General features: G+C 35.8%; 7 protein-coding genes across 13 annotated transcripts in view; 3 read left to right on the forward strand and 4 right to left on the reverse strand.

Annotated features, from left to right (window-relative positions):
* The window catches only part of Stim (stromal interaction molecule), a 38,311-nt gene extending 31,162 nt beyond the window's left edge, over window positions 1-7,149 (reverse strand). For 6 of the 7 annotated variants that reach the window (XM_070110715.1, XM_070110714.1, XM_036371691.2 and 3 more), the window contains exon 1: window positions 6,508-7,149. The gene's annotated coding sequence lies outside the window, so the exon portion shown is untranslated. Of the gene's footprint in view, window positions 1-6,217; window positions 6,458-6,507 lie in introns of those variants that run through there. The other variant, XM_070110713.1, reaches the window with a different exon arrangement.
* A 96-nt stretch (window positions 7,150-7,245) lies between these two features.
* Mvd (mevalonate diphosphate decarboxylase) lies at window positions 7,246-9,068 on the reverse strand. Its single transcript, XM_014243688.3, has 5 exons — window positions 8,823-9,068; window positions 8,670-8,740; window positions 8,477-8,594; window positions 7,635-8,419; window positions 7,246-7,549 (listed from the first exon to the last, which is right to left on the reverse strand). Exons 1-5 carry the CDS (start codon window positions 8,872-8,874, stop codon window positions 7,397-7,399), a joined length of 1,179 nt encoding a protein of 392 aa, XP_014099163.1. The 5' UTR covers window positions 8,875-9,068; the 3' UTR covers window positions 7,246-7,396.
* A 787-nt stretch (window positions 9,069-9,855) lies between these two features.
* Window positions 9,856-13,462, reverse strand: betaCOP (coatomer subunit beta). The gene is made up of 8 exons (XM_014243687.3): window positions 11,652-13,462; window positions 11,446-11,575; window positions 10,857-11,382; window positions 10,635-10,796; window positions 10,429-10,565; window positions 10,225-10,361; window positions 10,053-10,158; window positions 9,856-9,995 (listed from the first exon to the last, which is right to left on the reverse strand). The coding sequence occupies exons 1-8, from the start codon at window positions 13,247-13,249 to the stop codon at window positions 9,930-9,932; spliced, it is 2,862 nt and encodes a 953-aa protein (XP_014099162.1). The 5' UTR covers window positions 13,250-13,462; the 3' UTR covers window positions 9,856-9,929.
* A 122-nt stretch (window positions 13,463-13,584) lies between these two features.
* Window positions 13,585-15,020, forward strand: LOC106624031 (putative inositol monophosphatase 3). Its single transcript, XM_014243689.3, has 2 exons — window positions 13,585-14,238; window positions 14,304-15,020. Exons 1-2 carry the CDS (start codon window positions 13,707-13,709, stop codon window positions 14,840-14,842), a joined length of 1,071 nt encoding a protein of 356 aa, XP_014099164.1. The 5' UTR covers window positions 13,585-13,706; the 3' UTR covers window positions 14,843-15,020.
* A 529-nt stretch (window positions 15,021-15,549) lies between these two features.
* LOC138855622 (uncharacterized) lies at window positions 15,550-17,998 on the forward strand. The gene is made up of 2 exons (XM_070110717.1): window positions 15,550-17,262; window positions 17,902-17,998. Exon 1 carries the CDS (start codon window positions 15,667-15,669, stop codon window positions 17,203-17,205), a length of 1,539 nt encoding a protein of 512 aa, XP_069966818.1. The 5' UTR covers window positions 15,550-15,666; the 3' UTR covers window positions 17,206-17,262; window positions 17,902-17,998.
* Window positions 17,999-18,912: 914 nt separating this feature from the next.
* Window positions 18,913-22,527, forward strand: LOC106624027 (glycolipid transfer protein). The gene is made up of 4 exons (XM_036371705.2): window positions 18,913-19,049; window positions 21,549-21,604; window positions 21,704-21,961; window positions 22,056-22,527. Exons 1-4 carry the CDS (start codon window positions 18,935-18,937, stop codon window positions 22,218-22,220), a joined length of 594 nt encoding a protein of 197 aa, XP_036227598.2. The 5' UTR covers window positions 18,913-18,934; the 3' UTR covers window positions 22,221-22,527.
* On the reverse strand, window positions 22,516-24,497 carry LOC106624024 (transmembrane protein 17). Its single transcript, XM_014243683.3, has 4 exons — window positions 23,401-24,497; window positions 23,239-23,342; window positions 23,047-23,160; window positions 22,516-22,969 (listed from the first exon to the last, which is right to left on the reverse strand). Exons 1-4 carry the CDS (start codon window positions 23,438-23,440, stop codon window positions 22,688-22,690), a joined length of 540 nt encoding a protein of 179 aa, XP_014099158.2. The 5' UTR covers window positions 23,441-24,497; the 3' UTR covers window positions 22,516-22,687.
* Window positions 24,498-24,579: the final 82 nt, after the last annotated feature.

Below are 24,579 nucleotides of genomic sequence, written 5' to 3' on the forward strand. Positions count from 1 at the left end.
GACGGCTCGAAAATGGCGGAGGGGATTGGCGCAGGGGTCGCAGGACCACGCACCAAGCTCTCCATTCCCATGGGAAGTTTTCCTAGCATATTCCAGGCGGAGGTATATGCTATAAGTCGGTGTGTAGAAATAAACCTCCAACGCGACTACCGCAATAAGAGCATCGCCATACTCAGCGATAGTCAGGCGGCACTTAAAGCGATCTCGGCTTTTGAGGTCAAATCGCTGCTAGTGCAGGAGTGTATAGAACGGCTGAACAGCCTATCAAGTTTCAACAGAGTGCACCTCATCTGGGTGCCTGGTCACAGGGGTATAGCAGGAAATGAACTTGCTGACGAGTTGGCCCGCTCTGCAGCCTCTACAAACATGGTAGGATCAGAACCGTGCGTAGCGGGGGGTCCACATACCATTAAGGAGCTGCTCCGTAGAGAGGAAAGAGCAGGCAGGGAGAGACATTGGCAACATCTTCAAGGCATGCGCCATGCCAAGCTGCTAATGGGGGGCTATAACCTCAGACGGTTTAAAACCGTAATCAATCTCCCGAGGAACAAATTTCGACTTCTGGTCGCGTTCTACACCTACTAATGGACTGCACAGCTGTCTGCAGACGTAGAATCAAGGCCCTGGGATCCATGTTTCCAAACAGGGATCGCATCGCCTCATTGGCGCCTAGCAGTATATTGGAATTCATCAATACGCTAGGGCTAGATGAGTCGCTGTGACTTAGGGGAGGGCACAATAGACCATAGGTCGCGGTGCATACCTCAAACACTATCTATCTATCTATCTATCTATGGTCGCGGTGTGAAAAATGTTCATTGATTTGGCTTTCGAATTAAATAGGTATAAAGATAGAATAATATGTATTTTGTTTTGTAAGAGATACATATCTGACATTAAAGACAAATTTTGTTTATGCTTATATTTTTGGTTCCAAATTAATAGGCACTTTAGATGCTTCTAACTTCGTTATTGTTGACCGCCTTCAAGAGGATATAGGTTAGGTTAGGTTAAAAGGGCGATTCCAATAGAAATCTCATTTGTACCGAAGTTCTACGGTTTGTTGTGGTACCTATAAATCCTATATATTGACCATAAAATCCTCGTAAATCGACAAAGCGCTTTAAGACAATCACATATTTGTTGAAGCAGCTAATATCAGTTTCGGCTATGTCTCCTGGTCCGTCAAGGGTGTGTCTGCCGAGATGTTTTAATCTCAGTCTTGCAAAATCTCGACAATCATGGAGTATGTTTCCACGTCACCTTCTTCAATACCGCAACAATACCCATTGGACATTGTCTGGTAAGAAGTTCTATTTTGGGATAAGATGAACTTTGCTAAAGGCAAGTAGTACAGTAGAACTTCTGCGTTCTACTTTAGGCCAGAAGGATCTTAGAGTCGCACATGAGCTGGTTGTTGTTGTTGTTATAGAGGCAGAATTCTGCCGAGTTGACAGTCCTTGGCCGGAATAAATCCGGGTCCGTTCCGGTTACGTAGACCCGACTGTCGTGGAAACGGACATGAGCTGGTCGTCGACCAGCGCCTGTTAAGCTAAATTGTAAATGTACATATGTACATCTATAAAAACCGCATTAATTTCTGGGTGGTCGTAGGAGTGGAAAAATACAAATACCTAGATTCAGTATCAAAAGTAAAAAACGAAAAAAATTTTTTTTGTGGATGTACGTAAAAATACGTAAATAATTGTTATAGAATCAAACATCAATCATTACAATCAATAGATAATTTAAATTGTACATATTTTTACCAAAGTGATATTTTTCACATATTTACATATGTTTTTTTCACATTATAATATACATATATACATATGTGCTTATAATTGTATGATACTGACTATATGTATATGTATGCACTCACCATTCTTTGAAAACAAAATACAACACAAAAATGTTTTCCAAGGCGATAAAAATCGCAAAAGTCAAAGTAAACACAAATTTGAATTTGAATTTTTTACACTTGTTCCAATGCTATCACCCCTCAAAGCTACGAATGCTTACCAATACTGACTGCTGCTTTTCGACTGCTGTTTACGATAAAAAAAAACAACAACATAAAACAAAAGAAGCAATCGAAATACCAACCAACCATAGCCAGTTGAGGATTAACATAGTGTGGTTTAGAAACACGTCGTTATTTGCTTATCCAATTGGTGAAGAACTCACAAAATATTAGAGTGGGTACGTAGCTATATTGGGCAATGCATAAATAATTTATAGCAATAACAGTGCATACATATATATATTGTATATACTTTTAGAAATTTGCACCCACATTTGAAGTTCAAACTCATATTTAAATGGAGCAATTGAATTTTTCTTTAATACGTTGTCATAGAAGTACAAATTTTTGCGTGGCTACTTTCTAAATTCACGCTTTAATCGTGTTGCTAAAATGTTATTACAAATTTTCTTAACTGTGTTATTTTAAGTATTTATGCATATTTTACTACGACATAACATATTAAACGTAATGCTGCAAACTCAAACGAAAACATGATGTAAATCATACGTGTATATTCATATGTAAACAAATATCGAAACTTATTCATTTCAGGGGAGAAACGCAGAGGAGGTCCATGTCAAAAAGGGTTAACTACCAATTGACTGGCGGCATTATTTGTTAGATACGTAAATGCTTTGTATGTAAGTCTACACATGCATACAAACATTTTTATGAAAATATTCACGTTAGAAATGCCATAACTGGAACTTGAACCTGACCGCCAATACGTACTAAGTCAAGTTTTTGTTTTTAACTTTTTCTTCGTTTTTTCTTTTTTAATTTTCCGTGACTGTTCATGTAAAGTTTACAATTATAAAATTGCTGCTCAATTCGGAAGAGACTAGACTGGAATAAAAACATTGTTCAAATGCATATAAGGACATATAAAACTGTCAAGATTAAATTATAACTATTCTTGCCGCCTCCAAGTCAGACTATGCGCAATTGTATTTTCTTTTAGAAAAGCAGTAAAAAGCTTTAATTTCGGTAAATGTATAGTTTAGGTCCCCCAACGAAGGAAGCCGTGAAAATTATAATTCTGTTTTTTTTTTTTACATCGTCTTATTTTGACGCGAAGATGACAAATCAGTGAGCGGAAAGTCGATTTTTATACTCTCGCAACTTGTTGCTACAAAGTATAATAACGGTTGTTTGTATCACCTAAAACTAATCGAGTTAGATATAGGGTTATATATATATAAATGATCAGGATGAAGAGACGAGTTGAAATCCGGCTGACTGTCTGTCCGTCCGTCCGTGCAAGCTGTAACTTAAGTAAAACTTGAGATATCTTCATGGAACTTGGTACACCTATTTCCTGGTACCGTAAGACGGTTGGTATTGCAGATGGGCATAATCGGACCCCTGCTATGCCCACAAAAAGCATTTAATCAAAAACAAATAAATTGCCAAAACTAAGCTCCGCAATAAGATACAAGACTGTTATTTGGTACAAAGGATCACATTAGGGAGGGGCATCTGCAGTTAAATTTTTTTTAAGTGGGCGTGGTCCCGCCCCTAATAAGTTTAATGTGCATATCTCCTAACCCACTAAAGCTATAATAACCAAATTCACTGGGAGCAAATGTTTTTAGCTCCTCTATTGACGGTGTGACAATGGGTGAAATCGGGTGACAAGCCCGCCCACACTCCTTATAACGGTACTGTTTAAAAATACCAAAACCGCGATAAACCAAGCACTAGACACGCCAGAGACATTAAATTTTATCTCTCCGAAATTTGGTGCATAACGTTCTTTTCATATTTCTAAGTAGTGCGAAAATGGGCGAAATCGGACTACAACCACGCTTATTTCCCATATAACACCATTTTCAATTCCATCTGATTCTTTCACTTTCCACTATGCATATCAAGCAACAATGATTATATCGGGGTAAAACTTTGCGTGAATAATACATTTAAAGTATGCCACCCACCTTGTGACCAAAAATTGTCTAAATCGAACCAAAACTGTTCAAGCCCCTAAGTACTAAATATGTGGACCCCAGTGCCTATAGTTGACCTTCTACCGAAAATATCAGTCAATCCACAAAGAAATCTCAAACGAGTATACCATTTGACTTTGCGAGAGTATAAAATGTTCGGTTACATCCGAACTTAGCCCGGGAAAACTTTAGTATAACGTCCCAGGCTTTCGGGGATAAAATGGGTATGGGCGGATAGAGGAGATCCTCCAGATCAAGAATATATATAGATATAGCCGCGGGAAATTTATAGTTTTCGAGATATTTGAGTTTAAAGTTGAAAATTTCAACTATTTAAAGTACGTATTTTTGCGATTTGAAATGAATTATACACTTATATTTTTCACTTTTATATCCACTAACACTTGACTAATTCTTTTAGAAATTTTTTTTTATATTAGATGCTGCAAAAATAGCTTTATTTATTTATGGGCGGATAGAGGAGATCCTCCAGATCAAGAATATATATAGATATAACCGCGGGAAACTTATAGTTTTCGAGATATTTTGGGTTTAAAGGTCAAAATTTCGACTATTTAAAGTACGCATTTTTCCCATTTCGAATGAGTTATACACATTTATTTTATAATATATAGTGCAAAAATAGTTTAATTCAATAATTAAATTATTGTTAAATTCTATTAATTCTGACAATAACAAAAGGGTTGCAAAATTTCAAATAACCAGTGTTACCTTATCGACATCTTTTGTAATTGAACTGAAAGAAATTAAAACAGATAATACCCCAAATACAGGAATCCAAAACCTAGAGAAATTAACTATTACAAAGCATTGATGTTAAGTATGATGTTATACCCTCTATGACAATATTACTTTTTTCTTGTACAACTTCTTTTTGCGTTGGCGGCCTTCGGCCGAGCTTCAAAAAAAATAACCCTGGTTGGTCCAACACCGGGGTGTATCAAAATATTTTTCGCGCAGAACTTTTTTGCGTTGGCGGCCTTCGGCCGCGCTTAAAAAAATAACCCTGGTCGGTCCAACACTGGGGTGTATCAAGGTTTTTTTGCGCAGAACTCCTTTTTGCGTTGTTTCCTGTATCTAGGGTACAATCTCTCTGTTTATTTTATTTTTCTTCGTTTACAAAATATATTAGTAAGGCAACACTGATGTTTTGACATTCACAACCATTTTGTTATTGTCAAAATTAATAAAATTGAAGAATGATTTAAATATTGAAATAAAGCTATTTTTGCAGCATCTAATATAAAAAAAATTTCTAAAAACGAATTAGTCAAGTGTTAGTGGATATAAAAGTGAAAAATATAAGTGTATAATTCATTTTAAATCGCAAAAATACGTACTTTAAATAGTTGAAATTTTCAACATTAAACGTAAATATCTCGAAAACTATAAGTTTCCCGCGGCTATATCTATATATATTCTTGAACTGGAGGATCTCCTCTATCCGCACATACCCATTTTATCCCCGAAAGCCTGGGACGTTATTCTAAAGCCGACCCAAAAGAACTATGGACACCCCGGTGTTGGACCGACCTGTGTTATTTTTTGAAGCGCGGCCGAAGGCAGCTGGTCCAGAAAGGAGTTTGACGCGAATGAATGATGAACACCCCGGTGTTGGATTGACCAAGGCTATTTTTTTGAAACACAGCAGAAGGCGGCCAATTTGGTATGGGTTTGCGAAGTCATTTTGAAAAACAATTGTTTTTTTTTTTTCAAAAGAACTTAAATCCTTGTTTGGATATATTTCGATGTGTACAGTGTAATTACAACTAAGTTAATTGAATATGTTATTTATTAAAAAAATTTCACTTTCCGCTCACGGATTTGTCACTTTCGCGTCAAAATAAGACGATTTAAAAAAAATTGTAATTTTCGCGGACCCCTTCTTTATGGTACCCAAACTAAAAATTTACTTGAATTTCTATATAGCTCTACGATTTTAGCGTAGATGGGTGTGGATGTATTGTTATAAGTAATAAAACAGATTAGCCGTAAAATACAATACATTATCACTTTTAAGCTTTTTTTTTAAATGCTATCACCCAATCAATATCTAGATTTTCCGTATTGTATACATTTTGAAAGACAGCTGTCTGGAATCTGTTAAAAATGCATTCTTGCTTTGGTTTGGATATTTCCTTTTTTTAATATGTACACTTTGACCACTGTTTGCTTGTAGATCATTCACATTCTCCAATGATTCGCATACACCGCACACATATACCTTCAATTATTTAATGTTTCTTTTTTGGCTGTTCCATTGTATGGCATCGTTGCAGCTTGTATCATTATACAAGCGGCTAGGCAATAATTAAACAACACAAATCACACGCTGCTGCCACTGCCACTGCCAATGCTATTGTCATTTGTACGCCAACGCTGGCTAGCTAGCCATTTGTGTTAACGCTAGCGCTGACATTTGCCTTCGTCGTCACTAGCTAGCTAACTCGTCATTTTGTAAAACTTCTGATTTTCTTACAATATTATTTTGTTTAACACTTTTTTACTCTTTACCAATGGCACATCCTTTAGTACTTCTCCTACCAAAGTAAAACACAATAAATTTTTAAGTAATTTTCCACTTTTTATTACGAACTCCGCCCCTATAAAAGATCTATGATCAAGAAAAGAAATATTTTCCGTTTTCTTCCTGTTCAACTAAATAATGACACGAACGAATAAGTTTTTAAGCTCACGTTTGTGTGCATGTGTGAAAATATTGTGACCGTTGCCATACCATCACGAATATAAAAATAACTTTATTCTTTTTATTCCACAAAATATTACACATGAATAATATAGTCAAAATACAATGCATTATAAAGTGTCTAATTAACCTCACTCGCTTGATATTTTTTCAGAATTTTTACATAAGGTAATTTAGGCACTAAAAACTAAAAATCTCATAATTTCCACACCTGAACAAATCAGTTTTTGATCTGGTGGCCTTAATCAGCTGACAAACGTAATTGAGGTACGATTAGCAAATAAAAACAAAAATGGCAAAAAACGAATGGGGTGATAAGATAGCTGGTAATAGAGTTGCCGAAACGATTTATAAATTTCCCTGTTTATTATTTTACTTAACTTCTATCTCTTTCGATTAGTTGTAAATAATTTATAAATAAGAAAAGAAAATCGTTTCAATAATTTAAAAAATCACTCTTATGTATAAATTATTAATTTTCCAAAGCAAACTCTTTTCGTAGTCCACGTGACGTTAAAGCTTAAAAAGCAAACAGCTTTACGATATAACTAATATTTAATATACCGTACCGTTTATTATTATTATTATTGATATACACATGTAAAAAAATATTTATTGAACAATTTCTCTTCGATCACAATGTTTACCTTTTTCTGCTTATGACTTAAATAAATATATCCCAAAGGCGGTTTTTTCTTAATTTTCAAGTGGAAAGCCATTACCGATATTCAAAAGACTTTTGCTTTCATCGAGACGTTGTGGTCCTGTACCAATTCTTGTATGAATTATATATTTAAGGAGATTTTTGTCATTTTTATGTAAAGTACTATTATTGTAGAAGGCGTCGACCTATAAAAAAATATATATGTATATGTACATATATTTATTACAAATAAATATTATTCTGCATAAATTCAAATAAATTTGGACGCACCTCTTTGGGTTTACGCCTTATAGGTATGCCCTTAACATATTCTGCACTCTCTCCCTCATCATTTGGAAAACTGGTTTGTATTGCTGCCAATGCAGCACTTACATCTTTTTCCAAAAGAAATAGGCAAGCATTTGGTCCGGCATCAAAAGTATAAGCCAACTTTACTTCGCCTGTTTCTTTGTTAAAAGCGTGAACAAATTCGACAATTGCATGTGAAACATCATTCATATATATACATGGTGGAAATGTGTCTAATGCAATTGCATGAAATTGATTCGAATCGCGCATAGTAATTTCTGCCAACTTAGGGAAGTCATGGTTTTTGATTGCATCGATCACTGCCGCTATACGCTGTGGTACGCAATGTTGCGCACGATATGTTAACAAATCTGATGTTTCTACAGCTCGTTTCATACCGTTAGTCGAGCTTGTTTTCTTACGTGAATCGTTTACCACCAATATGAGAATATGAAAGTCCTGCCAATGTTCTGCAGGTACAATGGGAAATCCTACTGAGTCACTACCATCATTACGTATACCCATATGCCAGCGTACAAAACCGCCATGTAAGCTGCGACATGCAGAACCACTACCTTGGCGAGCAATCGCCGTTAATTCTTCATTTTCCACGCCATACAGTTGCGCAAGTGTATATACTAGACAAGCGTAACCAGCTGCGCTTGACGCCAAACCCGCAGCAGTGGGAAAATTATTGCGCGATGCTATGTGTAGTTTCCACACTATGGGGAACTTCAGTTTTCCTTTAGCAATTGCAATTTTTTGTACTAAGAACTTTAAATTTAAAAAATTTGATGGGTAGAATTTTTAAAAAATAAACTTACATTCCTTCACACAACGTATTAACCGTGCGTTCTGCTCAAATGGTACCATTTCGCCATTCAACCACATGACGTTATCTTTAAAGGAAGCTGAAGCAGCTGCTGTTGTCTTAGCGCACATCTAACATAAATTTCCATTACAAAAAGGAATTGTTTTTTAATAATTTACATAAACAAATATTCAAATTGGAACTACCTCGTCGGTGTTAAGGGTCACACTGAGCGAGTCGTTGATGGGTAATATGAGTTCCTCATGTCGCTTTCCCCCTTCAAGCAAAGTCATATTTAAAAACTGTTAAGTACTTGTGTATGTACATAAACGTGCAATCAAAAGTGAAAGTTAACTTACAATATTTGATTAGTGCTATGTTCACAGGTGCAATGCATGTTTCAACAAACATTTTCAAAGTACAAATATATATTTATTTTAAACAATTTACTTCACACTTAATTATTGATATTAAATAGTTGCTGCACCCGTAATTGAAAACCAACTGCTCCACTTTCCCCAAGTAAGAAACTGCCAGTTGGAGCCATTTCTTGGTGTTGTTTTTTACACCATGGAATTAAGTGATCGCATACATTTTAAATGTTTTTCTATGCCATCACACAGCTGTTTAAGCAGAGTTGCTTTCAGTCTTTGAATCATGAAAATATTGTAACAGATTGTTTACAGTAGTGGCGAAAAGAGGCATTTGGATAAAATTTATTTTTGTTTCGACATTTAACGATAAATCCTAGTCACTTATGCACGAAATGGGCATTTGATCTGATTGTTTTAATTCCTTGCGCATAAATTCCCAAAAAATGAACACTGTTAACGAAATAACTTCGCAAAGTAGATCACAAGTTTCCATTAAACCATGTTTTATGAGCCGATACTCAATAAGGTGATGTGAATAACGGGAGGGCACCTTGGTAGCGTTGATACCTATAGATGGCATGCAGGGTAAGTTATAACTATAGTTGTAAACCCCGACGCATTTCTTCTTTCTTCTTTAAAACATTTCCACATATGCTAATTACAAGTCAAGCATAATTGTTCCAACAAAATTACTCCTTTTCTATCTAAATTTGAATTTCATACATATATTTTTAATCAGCGTATGTTGTATCCAGTATATATTTATATATTATATTTCTCGTACATAAAGTAAAGCGTTGCTTTTTATTCTATTAAATAGCTGGAATTATAAGCTTTTTAAAAATATTTATAGCAATGATATACTAACAAATAAAAGGTTTTACGCACATATTAACGTATAATGTACTTTGTGTGCGAATATCTGCAATTTCAAACAACACAAAGAAATCAAATATAATTAAACAATAAGAAAACGAGAGTCACCCATACAGTAACTCACTAAGATTGAAATGATGAATTTCGTAAACGGGTACATTTAATACATTAAGACTTCATACTTAAATAAGAACAATTTTACATGTCTGTGAGCATTTAAGCGGCCTGCACTGACTGTTTCTGTGACGAACTGATTTTATCACCTAAGCTTAGTGCCATGCCCTGAAAGTGCAATTATTTCGTTTAAGCATTAATTGTATTTGCTACATTTAATAATACCTGGCTTTTAGCGCGTATGCGTATATGACCGGTGACCTTGGAATCGGGATCGTCCACGGGTTTTTCGATGCTTAAATTTGCCAGAGCGTTTTCACCAAAGATTGATCTTAAATATAATTAATATTGATTGCACTGATTTCTATAAGTTTCATTGACTTTGTTAACTACTCACTTCGCATACATATTTGCAGCCATAAATCCGCATTGGCCGCTGAGAGCCTTCTCCGGAGTCAAACATTTCATGTTGGTGCTTTTCAACAAATGCTTCAAATATTCATGCAAATCGGTGAATGTGGTGTTTACCGTTACCTAATGAAATTACATAAAATACATCAATTATTGAAGAAGGCAAAATATAAAAAAGAAAAATGCGCACCTTATTTTCCCACTCGAAATCTTGCCACATCTGTCTGAACTCGGTGTCAGTGCACGATGCGGGAATTATATAATCCATAATGTCAATGTGTATGGTGTTCAGCACAACAACATTTGTATTGATGCTCGTGTCATATACTGCAAACATAGATAATTAGTAATCTCAAGCAAACGCACTAAAACTAACTAAACTAAAATTCTGCTCACCGATATTTCCGAAAATTATGCCATTCTCTGTAGACGAAACTTTCACATTTGCCTTGATGTTGCAGAAATCATGAGGCGCCAATACAACAGGATGTGGTCGTTCAACCAATTTCAAATCACCCAATGTTGCCAATTCGAGTGTACAGTTTTGTAGAGTATCGTCTGTGTTTTAAGAGATTTCTTATGAGCGACTTTTGTTTTTAAACCAATTTTTGTACTTACTTGTTTGATTAACAATCAATACATCCAAGACGATGTCGTATTGGTTGACATTTACATAAGCCTCAGCGTAGACTGGATCAGAGAAGCCGGTCAATTGTGTTACCTTATTGAGTTTGTTATTTGGCGAAGTGATGTCGCTCAAATTTGTCGATTTTGTGCCGGCCAACGCTTGATTCAAACTAGTTTCGAACACGTTTTCGCCTAATTGATTGTCACGCCCATTAGATAGTTGAGCAAATGCAACGGGATCGTCCGGCTGTACCTTGGCAGCAGCACGTTGTTTCTCTTTTAAAATGCGTTGATCCTCTTCATGTTGGGCATCCAGCATTTTGCCAAGTGCGTCGCGGCAATAATGTTGGAATACTTCGACGGCCTCTTTGGTGCGTTCACTCAGTGTGCGCAAACAAATGAAGATGCGATCTATGTCATCATTGGTGATGGGTTTGGTAGGGAAACCGGATTTTCCAAGATGCAATATGGAACTCATAATGAGCATAACTTGTGTAGTCAATCGATTTTGTTGACGCTGCAAGAGAATAGTGTGTTTTGTAGTGGCAAGTTAGATAATGTTAGTTAAACAATTACTAACCACATCATCCTCCAACTCGGCATATCGTAGTGCTAATTTGGTAAGAGTGGCTGAGAGCGCAGCTCCAATGAAGAAGTCACCATCCATTAAATACTGGCGTAGTGGTGGTCGTTTCTCTTTCTTTGCGACACTGCGATAGTAAAAAAATAGAATTTTTAAATCAGAAATAATTGATTATTTATTTGGTAAAAGAAAACACAACTTACGGCGCCAAACTGAATGCACTTTGGGTAGCATATGTACCATCGGATGTGACTTTATTGCCCGCAGAAGCCGTGTTGGTTTCAGTGGCTTTCTGTCCCTCATCGGTTTGCTCACCAGCTAAACGTTTTTGCTCCGCTTCAACCATCGGTATTTCTCCCAAAGTCTGTATTATGGTTTCGGTTACCTCAAGTATCTGCTCTTTGTTGTCTACGTATTCACCCAATATCCAGACTGCGGCACGATGTATTTTCGACGACTTTATTTGTGGGAATGCTTCTATTAAACGCTCGATAATAAGGGCGCGTAGTGAAGGGAATTTTTGTATAGCCTCACGTATAAAAATTAACACATCAGCTGCAGCGAATTCATTTGTATCGGAAAGGAATTCAACCAACACGGGTATTACATTTGCGGCCACATCAGGGAATTTAATGGAGCACGAGTGTAATGTTCGTACAAGCAATTGGCGATATTTGCCAGTGTCTTCATGCTCAACATTATGGGTTTTAGAAACTTCTTTCTTGAGTACCAGCACCATTTCCTCAATATTGCGTGATGATACTAAATCCATGGCAAGTGCCAATGTCTTACGACGCACTTCAATATCTGGTGCTGCCAGTACACGTAGTATATCCATGACTAAATCTTGCATTACTTTCTCCATATTTTCATTTTCTTTCATAGCAATTAAACGATCTAACACAATAAGTTTGACATTGTTATCGCTATCACCAACAATCAACTCAATATAACAACTGGCTGCGGCACGTATAGCGGTTGGTGCAGAGGATAGTGTAATAAGTGTGCCAGCCGCTTCATAACGCACGGCATTTGATGATGAATTAAGCAGGTTGTAAATGCAACGTATAAACCGTGAACGTTCTGCGGGATTAGCGTGACAAACTTTATAGATGAGCTCCACGATCACCAATTGTAGAATATCACCAAAGTTGTTTACTTGGTCAATGCAAGATGCCAGATAGTTGAGTGCACGTTCTTGATCAGCATGCAAGAGCATCAAAAAGGCATTTCGTTTGCAAGACATATCCTGTTGAGTTTCCAAGAAATTAGCAATCAACTCTGGACCGTCTGGCACTAACCAATCAAAATTTTTGTATATGGTGAAAATAGCCAAAACTGAATTTCGTCGCACGTAAGAATGACGATGTTCAAGACAAGCACGTATGGCTGGCATAAGTGGCTCTAAAAGCTCAGGCTCCTTTAGTTTACACAGGAAACGTAGAGTTGAGCCGCGTAGAAATTCATTGGGATGTTGCAAGTCTTTGCGGTATGCATCACACACCAATATCATTTCTTGCAAAAGTTTGCCATCTGCTGAAGTTTTCGGCACTATCTCCCAGAAGATGAGTAATAGTTTTTTGATTTGATGATTCTGTACCGGAAGCACGAATCTGATGATAGTCATTATCAGACCAGATAAACGTTCCCCGTTCAACAACATTTGTATAACTTTTTTCAAAGTCTCGATTTTCATATTGGTATCTCCCTTTTCGAGGTCTTGTTTAAGTTGCATCTCGTTTGGTACCTCGATGTCCGGCGAGTTGATGATTGTATAGCAAGGTCCCTCGGCCAACGCCATGTTTGTTACACAAATTTATCTAATGATTTTTTCTGCACTTATTTGAAGAATAAATTCAAATGGATATGATTTGTAAAATTCGTGCACAAATATTGAAAACACTGAAATATTGTTTAGATTACACAAATTCTATTTGATTTTATAATTTTCAAGAAAACATGTATTGTGGAAATACAATTGACGTGTCAAATCCTCAGCTAATATTGTGCTTCTTCTTCTGCGAACATTTACAATCGACTATGACATCTGCTAAGTGGCATTGCCAACTTCGATGAACTTGTCAGAATTTGTAACGTCAGATGACGCTCCAGTTTGTTTACTGTTCAATTGTTGATTTTATTTGTTTTTGTTTGATAGTAGTTAGTGTAGTTTGGCTTGGACACGACATCAAATAAGCTTTCCTATCTACGACAACTGTGGATGTAGGTTTCTAATATAGAGTTTATTGGATTTTTCTATGAGCTATACGAAACGCAGAGAAAAAATGGGGCGCACGATACATATTCATCGAGTGCCCGCTTCCATTGTCCTCATCACGATAACACTTATTATAGTGTATTTCGTAAATTTCCATGAGGACGAACGGCCTGCTGTCTATGGTTTGCTACGTAATCAAAATAAGGTGAATTTACGCAAGCTACTGATTGGTGCGATACAGGCAGCACAACGAGGTGGCTTGGAAGTCCTGGACGTAGCTCAATCGCGAAATTTAAGAGAACGTAGTAAAGGTAAAACAGACGAGGGTGCAAACGACCCATTTACGGATGCGGATGAACGTTCTCATTGTGTTATGAAAGAAGGGATACATCGAATTTTTCCCCGAGTTAAAATATACTCTGAGGAAGACAAAGAAAGCTGCAGCGATGTAAATACTTTCGATTTAGATCCAACAGTACTGCACGAAACAGCCAACTTGCCCAATGAATTGGTTGATATAAAAGATGTCACAGTATGGATTGATCCTCTAGATGCAACTCAAGAATTTACAGGTATAAATATTTAAAGCTAGTGTATTCATTTTGGACAAATCATGTATTAATGAAAATTTGTACAGAAAAACTTTATCAATACGTCACGACCATGGTGTGTGTAGCAGTGAGAGGAAAGCCTATTATCGGCGTTATACACAGTCCGTTTATAGGACAAACTGCGTGGGCTTGGGTGGATCATTCAATGTCTGAATATTTAGCATCCATACACCCTGTTAATCCAGACACTTCAAAACCACTTATAACGGTATCACGTTCTCACGCAGGTAGCGTAAAAGATTTAACACGCAATGTTTTTGGTGAAGGGTCAGAGATCTTAACGGCTGCCGGCGCTGGTTATAAAGTTCTACAAGTATTATCCAACAATGCTACGGCGTATTTACATTCCACGAAGATAAAAAAATGGGATATTTGCGCGGGAGATGCTATTTTAAATGCACTTGGCGGAGTTATGACGAATCTTAACGACGAGCTGATTGATTATGGGCCAGAAGGTTCACCAGTGAATGATCAGGGATTACTAGCCACGCTTAAAAACCATGATGAGTACATGGAAAAATTGATGAAATATCGAAAGAGCCACACTCCGCCTGCACTCAGATAGTTAGAAAGTTATTGGTATAAAGATTTAGAAAATAGGTAAAAAGCTCAGGCTGTTATTTTTAGGTTATATTATATATATCGTGTAATAATATAACTGTTTTTGTACTCATACTAAGTGTTCATGTGTTTTAAAACAGTAAACGTGGGAATAAAAAACGATGTGTGTTTTCAACAAAAAATATGTTGATTTATTTAGGTCAATGAACCGGCATTAGTCGAAAGTCCGCTATAAGCTTCATTACATAATTATGCCAATCGATAAAGCTGTGTTTGTATAAAAAACCTGTTTGAGCTATTATTAAAATTCTTGCTTTAGCATCTTATCTCTTTAGCAAGCCTTTGAGTAATGAAATATATTAATAAAAAGCAAAAAATGATTCGGGGGAACATGCTAAGCCCTAATGGCCACTTAGTTTTTATCACATACGCTTAATGCATATGAATCTATAGTATACACATATTTACGTATATGTATAGTATATAGATGATGTGTTGTCATGCTTTATAATTCTGAAGTTCCAATTCCCGCACCATCAATGATTGTGGAAGAATGTATTACATACATACATATGTATGTACATATATGGATATGTGTTACAAATGTTAGGAAATAGCTGCGTATGCATTTGTGGACAACACCATTGTATTTTTTATTTATTACCAAAGCAGCACTATGTACTACAAAAACAGCTGATTGCTGCAATTCTTATTTTCCTTTCACTTCTCAGCTGACTACGGCCACGGTAGTTAAAAGCGTCTGTTATCAGTAAATAACTCAAATGTTATCAGTGTATTGACCTTAACTAGTTTCTAATTGATAGTGCAATGATTAGCGATGAATGTGTACATAAGATAGAACTAGATAATCTAGAGAACGGCGAAATTATAAAGCACACGGTACTATTAATCAAGGGGCACATTCGTCAGCAGCGGCAGGCCAAAAAGTGTACAGAGCAACAAATTTTATTACGAGTTAGGCACGACGCTAGCGTTCTAGACGCAACTTGGGAGTTGCAGATGCGGTCAAAAATTTCCAGAACCGGTCAGTTCAAACTACTCTGTGATTTCGGTCAGCATGAACTCGAGACAGTCTACACACAAATACCACTCATATTAAATTTTAGCTACTGCAATATTGTGTATCAATGCAAGATCCTGTATGAATCTATTTCTTACAGCAAAAACAATTATCGCCTGCAAGCATTGTACATCACATGTGTAAATCAGAAGCCTTTGGTGGCGGAGCAAGTGCATGAAAATTGTGAAAAAATCAATTTGAATCTACGTTTGGTGCAGTCTGTATATGCCGAACAGTTGCGGTCTGCTGGTTACGGTAGAATAACTTTTATATTGAACAGCGATTGTAAAGTATTTGAATCCCGCTTAACATGTGAAGAAGCTTGGGAGCAGTCTGAAGAAAGTTTGTGGCAAAATTTTGCAAAAGAAATACTTAACTCGTCAACTTGGGGTAGTGAGAATAAATTGAAGTTTGTGGCATTCATTGGTTGTACAATATATGATGGTGCAGCCGTAGCAGCCACAGGAGATTTTTCTTACTCAAATATACGTAAACATTTGAAGGGTCACGCAGCATTAGGTGGTGGTGGTCTAGCGCTTTTTGGCGCGGCCTATTTATATGCATGGCCAAAGTGCTTTAACGAAATCAACGCATGTTTTGGCAGCAACAAGTTGGTTGATCTGACACAATTACCAGACGATAGCAACTATCGGCGTACATATGGCGGTGTTTATGCAACTACTTTAGGTGCTGTAGTGCATGAAATTGGACACACCTTTGACTTGGGTCATACTAAAGATGGTGTGATGGGCAATGGTTTCGATTATATTAATCGCGTTTTTACGATAGACAATTTGACCGAGCATCTGCCGGAAAGAGTCATAGAGCGGCCGCTGCCAGAATTGCGTACTGAAATCACTGCGCGCCCACGTTTCACACAACTCAAACGTGCCACAAGCACTTTTTTGGAAAAGTATCACGAACAAAAGACAAATGACGCATTTTATTTTACGCGAAATTGTGCAATTATTTTAGCATATAATAAATGGTTTGGAAATTCAAACGGCTATGATGCTGATAAGAATACAGATGATGCTCTCATAACCTATGATGCCGGTAATAACTGTGTGATTACTGAAGGACACGAGAATCCACTCTGTCTGATGGAGGTGCGTAGTATTGATAACAGTTTAGTGAAATACTGGTATGAACCGCAGTCAAACAAAGAGTGTAGCCAAATTTATAAGTTCTATTTGCCAAAGGAAGCACTCAAAGCACTCGGAGAGAATCATTATTTGTTTGTGTTAACACGGTCGGGCACAACAAAGCGGTTGTGTGAGCATTAAAATTGTTTTATACAATTAATATTAAATGTTTTTAAGTGTGCACTGTGTTTCAAAAATGTAAGTACATATATGTAAATATTTCAGTGAAATTTTGAATAAAATAATTGGAAATATACTTTATGTTGTACTAAATGCCTTAAAGAGCTAAATTACTTTATTAAAAAAGTTTAAAAATATTATATTTCTATTTTTTGGGGCTATACTTCCGATTAGGTTCACAATTTTATTTTACACAGAGGTTCTTTAAGCCATTAGCAAAAAGGCCCTATGTGTATATTTGTACATCATCGCAATGATAAATATTCACAACAATATTAAAACATTATACTATTACAAGCATATGATACCAATATTTTAATGCCGAAGGGAGTTCTTTGTGAAAGAACTAAGGATATCCCGATGTTGTTTCGCAATCCATTTGTGAAGCGCAGCTGGAGGAAAAAAAAAATTATGTACATATTGTATTGTACCTCAAATACTTTATTTGAATTTTCGTAAAATTTTGTCCAAATTATTGTTTAATATTTTACATTTGCAAAAAAAAAAGAGAAAAAGAAAATCTGGCGATGTGGCGTGACCTAATCGGAAGTATAGCTCATTAATGTTTGTAATATTGTAATTCTTTAAACTTATATCATGTACAAACTTTTATCTACACAAACTATTATATTTTTGTAACTTTATACTATTTCACAGAAATTAATCTAAAAGTGAACTCAAATGGATTGAAGGAATTTAGTATTTATTTAGATCGAAAAAAAGTTTTTTGATTAAAAAATATATATGTACCATATATGTGTGTATGTACATACATATTCATTGATGATAAACAATTCGGTAATCAGAGTCACAATATCAACACTCACAAGCAACAAAAAATAAATATAAACAAAATAGTAAGCAGTGCTATAATAAGACATACATAAATATGCATATACAATAATTACAACAATAGTTGACCGAAGTGGAGCTACTCGAAAGTAACCGCAAAAGTAAGAGAGCCAACTTTCTTTGAAAACCTTGATAAAATAAATAAACGAGTTAATTGTGTATTAGCGCTTAACAAGCAGTTTGCTAGTTGTCGCCTTGACGTCGTCAAAGTCACACTCACGCAAGTAGCTTGCGGCCGAGCCACGTTAGCAGTTTGAAAAAAAAAAACGTGTTAACACGTACAAAGCGCGACTTAATCATTGATAGTTTAGTAAGCTGCTAAAACAATAATAACGAAAACTTAATCATCAGCTGACATTGCTGCCTCTAAAAAGAATTGGCAACAAATTTTGAAAAATAGAAATTTCAAACTATTTTAAAAAGAAACTTAACGCGTTGACTGGTCTTGAAAATTTCCAAAGTTGAAAAGATATGCAAAATAAACAAATCTACTTGAAATACTTGTAGATATACAAGTAGTATACAAGTATATTATTTGTAGTTATGTTTGCAACACAAACATAGCGGATATTCTAACTAGAACATTTATCAGCGTTAGTTGTTATCACAAAATAAATGATAAGATAAAGTCGAATCATATTAGGGCGAAATCGAACCCAAAATTGAACGTTTTGATTTTTGCAATTTTTGTACGTTCCCGTCTATGTAGAAAGTTGCACGCGGTTTTCCGAAACAAGAATATATTGCGCGGATACATGCAAATAATAACACAAATACATATATATAAAGTTTAAATTTTGAATAACAAAATAACCAACTAGTTAGAAACGCTGCAAGAATGTCAACTCCACGTATACAATTTAAAGCATTGAAGGGTTTCCCGCCTGCCACTGAAGATAAAATCGAAACAGAAGCATTTCTGGAGTCTGCAAAAGAAATTGTTACCGTTATTGGTGAGTAAGCGTTAAATAGAATATGTAGCTATTTAAATGCATTTATGCAAAATATTTGTGTAAGAGTGTATACATATACATACTTACTATATAATTATTTAAGATTGATCTAATGGCTACTGCTCTCTATCTATGAAATTTTTCAACGTTTAACACCCATGATTGTATGTATGTGTATGCACTTAAGTTTTTCTCGTATTAGTTTGCACAAAAGTTATTTGAAGTTAAAAGACAGATTTACTGCAATATTCACCACTATTGTTTGCACTAAGCTTTTCATTAATTTTGTTTTTGTCAAGTAGAAGTGTTGTTGTTGTTGTTGTAACGGTTACCAAGTCCCCGTTTGGGTGATAAATTCCAGATTCGTTGTCGTCGAGGTCATCTAACGGGAGGCCCAGGAATCGAGCTGTTTCGACGGGGTCGGACCATAGGGAGAAGGGTGTTAGATGAGTGGGGTTTGTTGGGCATGCAAAGAGGTGGTTAGTGTCATGCGGAGACTCATTGCACGCAGGACATGTGTTTGGTATGTCGGGGTCTATTCTGGATAAGTAGGAGTTTAACCTGCTACAGTATCCAGAACGAAGTTGAGCGAGGGTCACTCTGGTTTCGCGAGGCAACTCGAGCTCTACGTCTGCTATGGGTGGTGGTTTGACTCGTAATACGCCATTCACTGAGAGGGAGTCGGTGAAGGTGTTGATGGCTCCACTGTGAATGGCGGTCAGTGCCTGTCTGAAGTTCGTTGCGTCCGAAGTCCGGTCGGCGTACTGTCTAATGTCGTCGACGTGATCAAGGAAAGACCTCTTGATGTTCCTAGGAGGCGGCTCCGCTACAAGCAGGCGACTACAGGGGTGGTTTCTACGAAAACACCCCAGCAGAAACTGCTTGGAGAGGAGTTCGTTGTGTTCCTTAACCGGAAGCATACGGGCCTCACTATGTAGGTGTTTGATTGGAGACATCAAGAGGCATCCCGTGATAGTCCGGAGTGCAGTGTTCTGACAGGTCTGAAGCTTCTTCTTCTGCGTGTCACTGCATCCAGGCGACCATATTGGGGCTGCATAATTTAGGACCGGCCGGCCGATTGCCTTGTATGTTGCCAACAACGTTTCTTTGTCAATTCTCACAACAGCCGGTTCTGCGATACCGGAATTGACCCGGATTTTATCCGGCCAAGGGCTGTTATTTCGGCGATCTAACCCTGTTTGGATCGGTAAGTTCTTCAAGTAGAAGTGTATTATTTTATTGGTTGGCAATAATGTTATAAATATTTGTAGATTTATTGCATTTAGGTTTTTGTTTGCAGTTTATTTACATATCACACATCGCTGATAAGAGAGCTTATATCTGCACATATTGACGTGAGTGATATTAAATAATTTTTCGAAATCCTAGTCCTGTCCTATTTGTGAATATAGCGCCAACACCCAGATATCATGTTTGTCTTTATTTAACGGTTTAGTTATTTTATTTATAGTAAAATTGTGGCATATCTATATGAGAAAAATTCGTTGATCTTTATTTTTATGAAGCCTTTGTTTCTTGCCTTTATTTGTTATCTTGACGATCTAGAAGCTGTTCATCTGTATGAATTAGTCCCTCAGTTTACCATATGTTATGTCGATTAGAAAATTTTCACACGTTGTTTTCTCTCCGTGCATTTGCTCATTTACCGGAACTGCCGATATCGAAACACTATATTATATAGCACACTGACCGATCAAAATCAAATCCTTGTGTGAAAAACTTTTTTTTTTGACAAGTTATTTTCACAAAAGTTAACCAAACTTATTGGCCATGAAAACACTACAATCCCCTAAAATATTGTTCAGATCGGATCACTGTAGCATATACCTGCCTTACAAACTGGTTACGGCATAACTGAAATCATCAGTATTAACTTAAATTGACTTAAGCTATTTTAAACTAAGCATTACAAATCCTTCAACATTTCTTTATTGCGAGGCTTTCAAAAATTACACTACCTCCTTTTTGTAGCATAAAAAATTCAAAGCAAACCAACTTGTAAAATTCGGACCATCATCATAATCATCGCTTAATTATAATTAATATGGTTAATTATATTATTATTAATTAATTAATGCTTCTGCCTTTTATTTTTACTGACTGCACATAATCTTACCTAATCTGCATGTAAATCGTATAGGAGCATTACAAACATGCTGCTCATACATACCTACATATATAAACATTAAACAAATAATCTAATATTTCAATCAGATTGGATATATTGTATATACATATGTACATACGTCAAAGCTCTCATAAAAATTAACTTTTGAAATTAGTAATGAAAGGGAATCACGTTCGTTGCTCGTTATCATTTATTGCTATTTTTTTATAGTTGCTTATGGTTGTTGCTAATAAAAGCATGTTAGCTTTAATCGTTATGTACATACATATGTATGTGAATTTGATAAAAACAAAAGAGTGAACCTGCAAATAAAATACCCAGCCACCCATGTATATATGTATATCTTGCAGAGTCCTTCGGCAAACTATTTACACCTGTGATAAGTGATATGAACGGCAATATTACGGTATGTTAATGATAACAATTTCAATTACTAAAACTGTTATGTATTGAATACTTTTTAATTTACTGTTAATACATTGAAATTAATCTCGAATTTTTACAGAAATTAACAAAAGTCTATAATATGGACAAAATCAAATATGTCTACCTTGAGGATATGATCATCTTGAATGTAAAAGTAAACAATTTCGCTGCGGACGCGCTTTTGTGGTTGAAACGTGGCCTTCAATTAATTTGCATCTTCTTCGAAAACATCTTCTACGACGCGCAAGCGACGGAGGTGCTGAAAACACATCTGCAGAATGCATACGAGCGCACACTGAAGCCTTATCACGGTTTCATAGTTCAAAGCACCATAAAAGTAGGTTGATGCGGTTGTGGTGAGCTGGAAAAATACTAATAATAAATAGGTTTTAAGTACTTTTTCAATAAAGTAAGTTTTTTTTGCATTGTAGATAATCTACAACTGGGTTCCTACACGCTCACAGCTGATCGGTACAGGCGAGGCGCACGACGAGAATCTGCAAGAATTGGAGAAATTTCTACCGACAATGCATAGCCACTTGAATCGCATCGATGCGCTGCTAAAGCAATACAACGTTGATAATGCGAAGGTGTGAGAAATGCGCAGCGGAGACCTATTTTTTTTATTCTTATAACGTTTTATTCTATAAACACTGAACCAGTTAATCCAAAGAGGCTGCTGCAATGACAACACATGAATTTACCACTTTTTTAGGCCAGTTTACACTATGTTATCATTTATTGGTACATGCGTTATTTATCAATTAAGCATTTTACGTTGACAAACCATGTATTTTTAATGTATTTTAGAGCATTTGATAAATATTAGATTATTATGTAATACTAATGATGCAATTTCGCTTAAAATATTTATAATTAAAATTGAATTGATTATAAGCTTTATTATGTCATTTTATTTACTTAATCAATAAAATTTTATATTTATATGTATTATACAAAAATTTTAAAAATTATATTAAATTAAATTTAATTTAATTAATTAAAATTTAAAAATTATATTAACTTACATTTCATGTAATTAATAATTATTTATTTATTTAAATTATAACACATTTGACGTGTCCTCAGCATTCGCACTTTCTTGTTTGGCATTTTGCATTTGCAACGCAATTTGTCGCTTCAGTTTGTGCAAATCATTTTGATGTTTCGCAAAAATATGCCATGCCCACATACCGGCAATTAATTCAATTAGCATTAAACAAAACATTAACTCTATAATGATATATATGAGCGTCCAATCACCACGCACGGCGAGAAAGAGAAACGCGAGCAGCGGTAGTTGTATTAACGGTGTTGTCACAAGAAAGATGCTCAGCTCGCTGATCTATCATTGAAATATAATTGCTTTGATTTTGCAAAAAAAAAAACCTACTTTCTAAAAGATAGCACACACTCACATACCTCTGCCCCCAAGTTGCCTCTATAGCCCGCGCGTAAGCGATAAAATTCGGCCAGCAACGATAGTATATAGGCGAATATAACGGCGCGTCCATAGAAGTCCTGCATCTCTGACAACTAATTTTAATGGAAATTGAAAAAAAAAATTATATATAACATTTTTTTGCTTAAATATTTCACATGTACACTCCTTACATTATAGAGTATATAGCAACCGTAAATTATTCCCCAAATTAGTGACATGTAAGCATTGATTAGCATAGCGGCTTGTAGCCAAACATTGGCGTTGTAGGATATGTCTGGAAAAGCATATTAAAACATTCAAAAGAATTTAAAAAAATTATGCTTTTTACTTACCCGCCACACTGGATTTTGCAAGCATTTTTATATTGGACATATTAAATATTTATTCAGAAGCGTTTGACAGTCACTTGTGAGTGCCAATAAAAAATCCCACAATGAAAAACCTACACACTTACATGTGTATATACATACATATTTATGTAACCAAGGCGACCTGTTTGTTTGAAAACAACTGCATTAGAAAACTAAGCAATTGCCAATTTGAGCAAAAACTTTTTTTTCTGCTGCTTATAGGGATCCACAAATTTTAATTGCACAGAGTGCCGTTATCGTAACGAAAATATACATATGTACAGATGTCACCTAAGATCCAAAACAACTTATCGTCACAAAATTCGAAATTGAGTTTTTCATTCATTAGAATTCACTACATCATACATATATGCAAAGTTTAAAGCTTCTGCTGCTAGATTTAAATAAGTCATAATCAAAATACCAATTTTGTTTCGGTATGAGTAGTTTCTTCTTTCTCCAGTAAACTTATGGACTGATGTTACCTTATTTGGTATTTTAGGAAACCATATAATTTTTTACAGTTAATCCCCTAAGTTCTGATAATTTTGTATACCTGAACTTTTTTATTAATTGAAACACCCAGAAAGAATTGTCGGAGACCCTATAAAATATATATGTAAATTATAACCATGTCCATCTGTCAGTTTCTTTTTCTATATATACTTGTACGCGAACTGGCCCCTCAATTTTTGAAATATCGATCTGAAATTTTGCACAAGTCCTTTTCCCTGAGAAGTTGCTCATTTGTCGGTATCGCCGATATCGGACCATGACAGCCATACAAAGTGATCATTCGAAACTAATGACTGTTGTTGTTGCAGTGAAAAATTTTTATTTTCCGTCTGCCAGCTTTTTTCTGATGCTGGTTTTTTAGTCTTGAGGAATGATGCTAAGGAGACAGTTCGTAGATGGATATAAATCGAGGTCTCTTCCGATTAACCGTTATTAGTTATACGTTTATCCATGGAAAAATTTCATTTCTGATTTCTAATTTTAGATCTTCAGTGACAGCGAAATTCGAGGATTTGTCACAACAAAAAAAATCCCCATCTAATGGGATTCGCATTACCTGATATCTGTCATTAGCCAAGCGAGGAGCTGCATTTTTAAGGATTAATTTAATTATTGCTCTTCACGCAGAGGGTACATTAATAAGAA

Source organism: Bactrocera oleae, chromosome 5 (genome assembly GCF_042242935.1).
Source record: "Bactrocera oleae isolate idBacOlea1 chromosome 5, idBacOlea1, whole genome shotgun sequence".
Taxonomy (NCBI): domain Eukaryota; kingdom Metazoa; phylum Arthropoda; class Insecta; order Diptera; family Tephritidae; genus Bactrocera; species Bactrocera oleae.

Coding starts and splice junctions, on each gene's coding strand:
- LOC106624027 (XM_036371705.2), top strand. CDS start 18,935: ATGTCAACTCCACGTATACAATTTAAAGCATTGAAGGGTTTCCCGCCT. Junction 19,050..21,548: donor AGAAATTGTTACCGTTATTG/GTGAGTAAGCGT, acceptor TATATCTTGCAG/AGTCCTTCGGCAAACTATTT. Junction 21,605..21,703: donor ATATGAACGGCAATATTACG/GTATGTTAATGA, acceptor GAATTTTTACAG/AAATTAACAAAAGTCTATAA.
- LOC106624031 (XM_014243689.3), top strand. CDS start 13,707: ATGAGCTATACGAAACGCAGAGAAAAAATGGGGCGCACGATACATATT. Junction 14,239..14,303: donor TGCAACTCAAGAATTTACAG/GTATAAATATTT, acceptor AAATTTGTACAG/AAAAACTTTATCAATACGTC.
- betaCOP (XM_014243687.3), bottom strand. CDS start 13,249: ATGGCGTTGGCCGAGGGACCTTGCTATACAATCATCAACTCGCCGGAC. Junction 11,383..11,445: donor CCGAGTTGGAGGATGATGTG/GTTAGTAATTGT, acceptor ATTCTCTTGCAG/CGTCAACAAAATCGATTGAC. Junction 9,996..10,052: donor GCATACGCGCTAAAAGCCAG/GTATTATTAAAT, acceptor TTGCACTTTCAG/GGCATGGCACTAAGCTTAGG.
- LOC138855622 (XM_070110717.1), top strand. CDS start 15,667: ATGATTAGCGATGAATGTGTACATAAGATAGAACTAGATAATCTAGAG.
- Mvd (XM_014243688.3), bottom strand. CDS start 8,874: ATGTTTGTTGAAACATGCATTGCACCTGTGAACATAGCACTAATCAAA. Junction 8,741..8,822: donor CATAGCACTAATCAAATATT/GTAAGTTAACTT, acceptor CTTTGCTTGAAG/GGGGAAAGCGACATGAGGAA. Junction 8,420..8,476: donor AATACGTTGTGTGAAGGAAT/GTAAGTTTATTT, acceptor TAAAGTTCTTAG/TACAAAAAATTGCAATTGCT.
- LOC106624024 (XM_014243683.3), bottom strand. CDS start 23,440: ATGTCCAATATAAAAATGCTTGCAAAATCCAGTGTGGCGG. Junction 23,343..23,400: donor TGCAAAATCCAGTGTGGCGG/GTAAGTAAAAAG, acceptor ATGCTTTTCCAG/ACATATCCTACAACGCCAAT. Junction 23,161..23,238: donor GTTGCTATATACTCTATAAT/GTAAGGAGTGTA, acceptor CATTAAAATTAG/TTGTCAGAGATGCAGGACTT.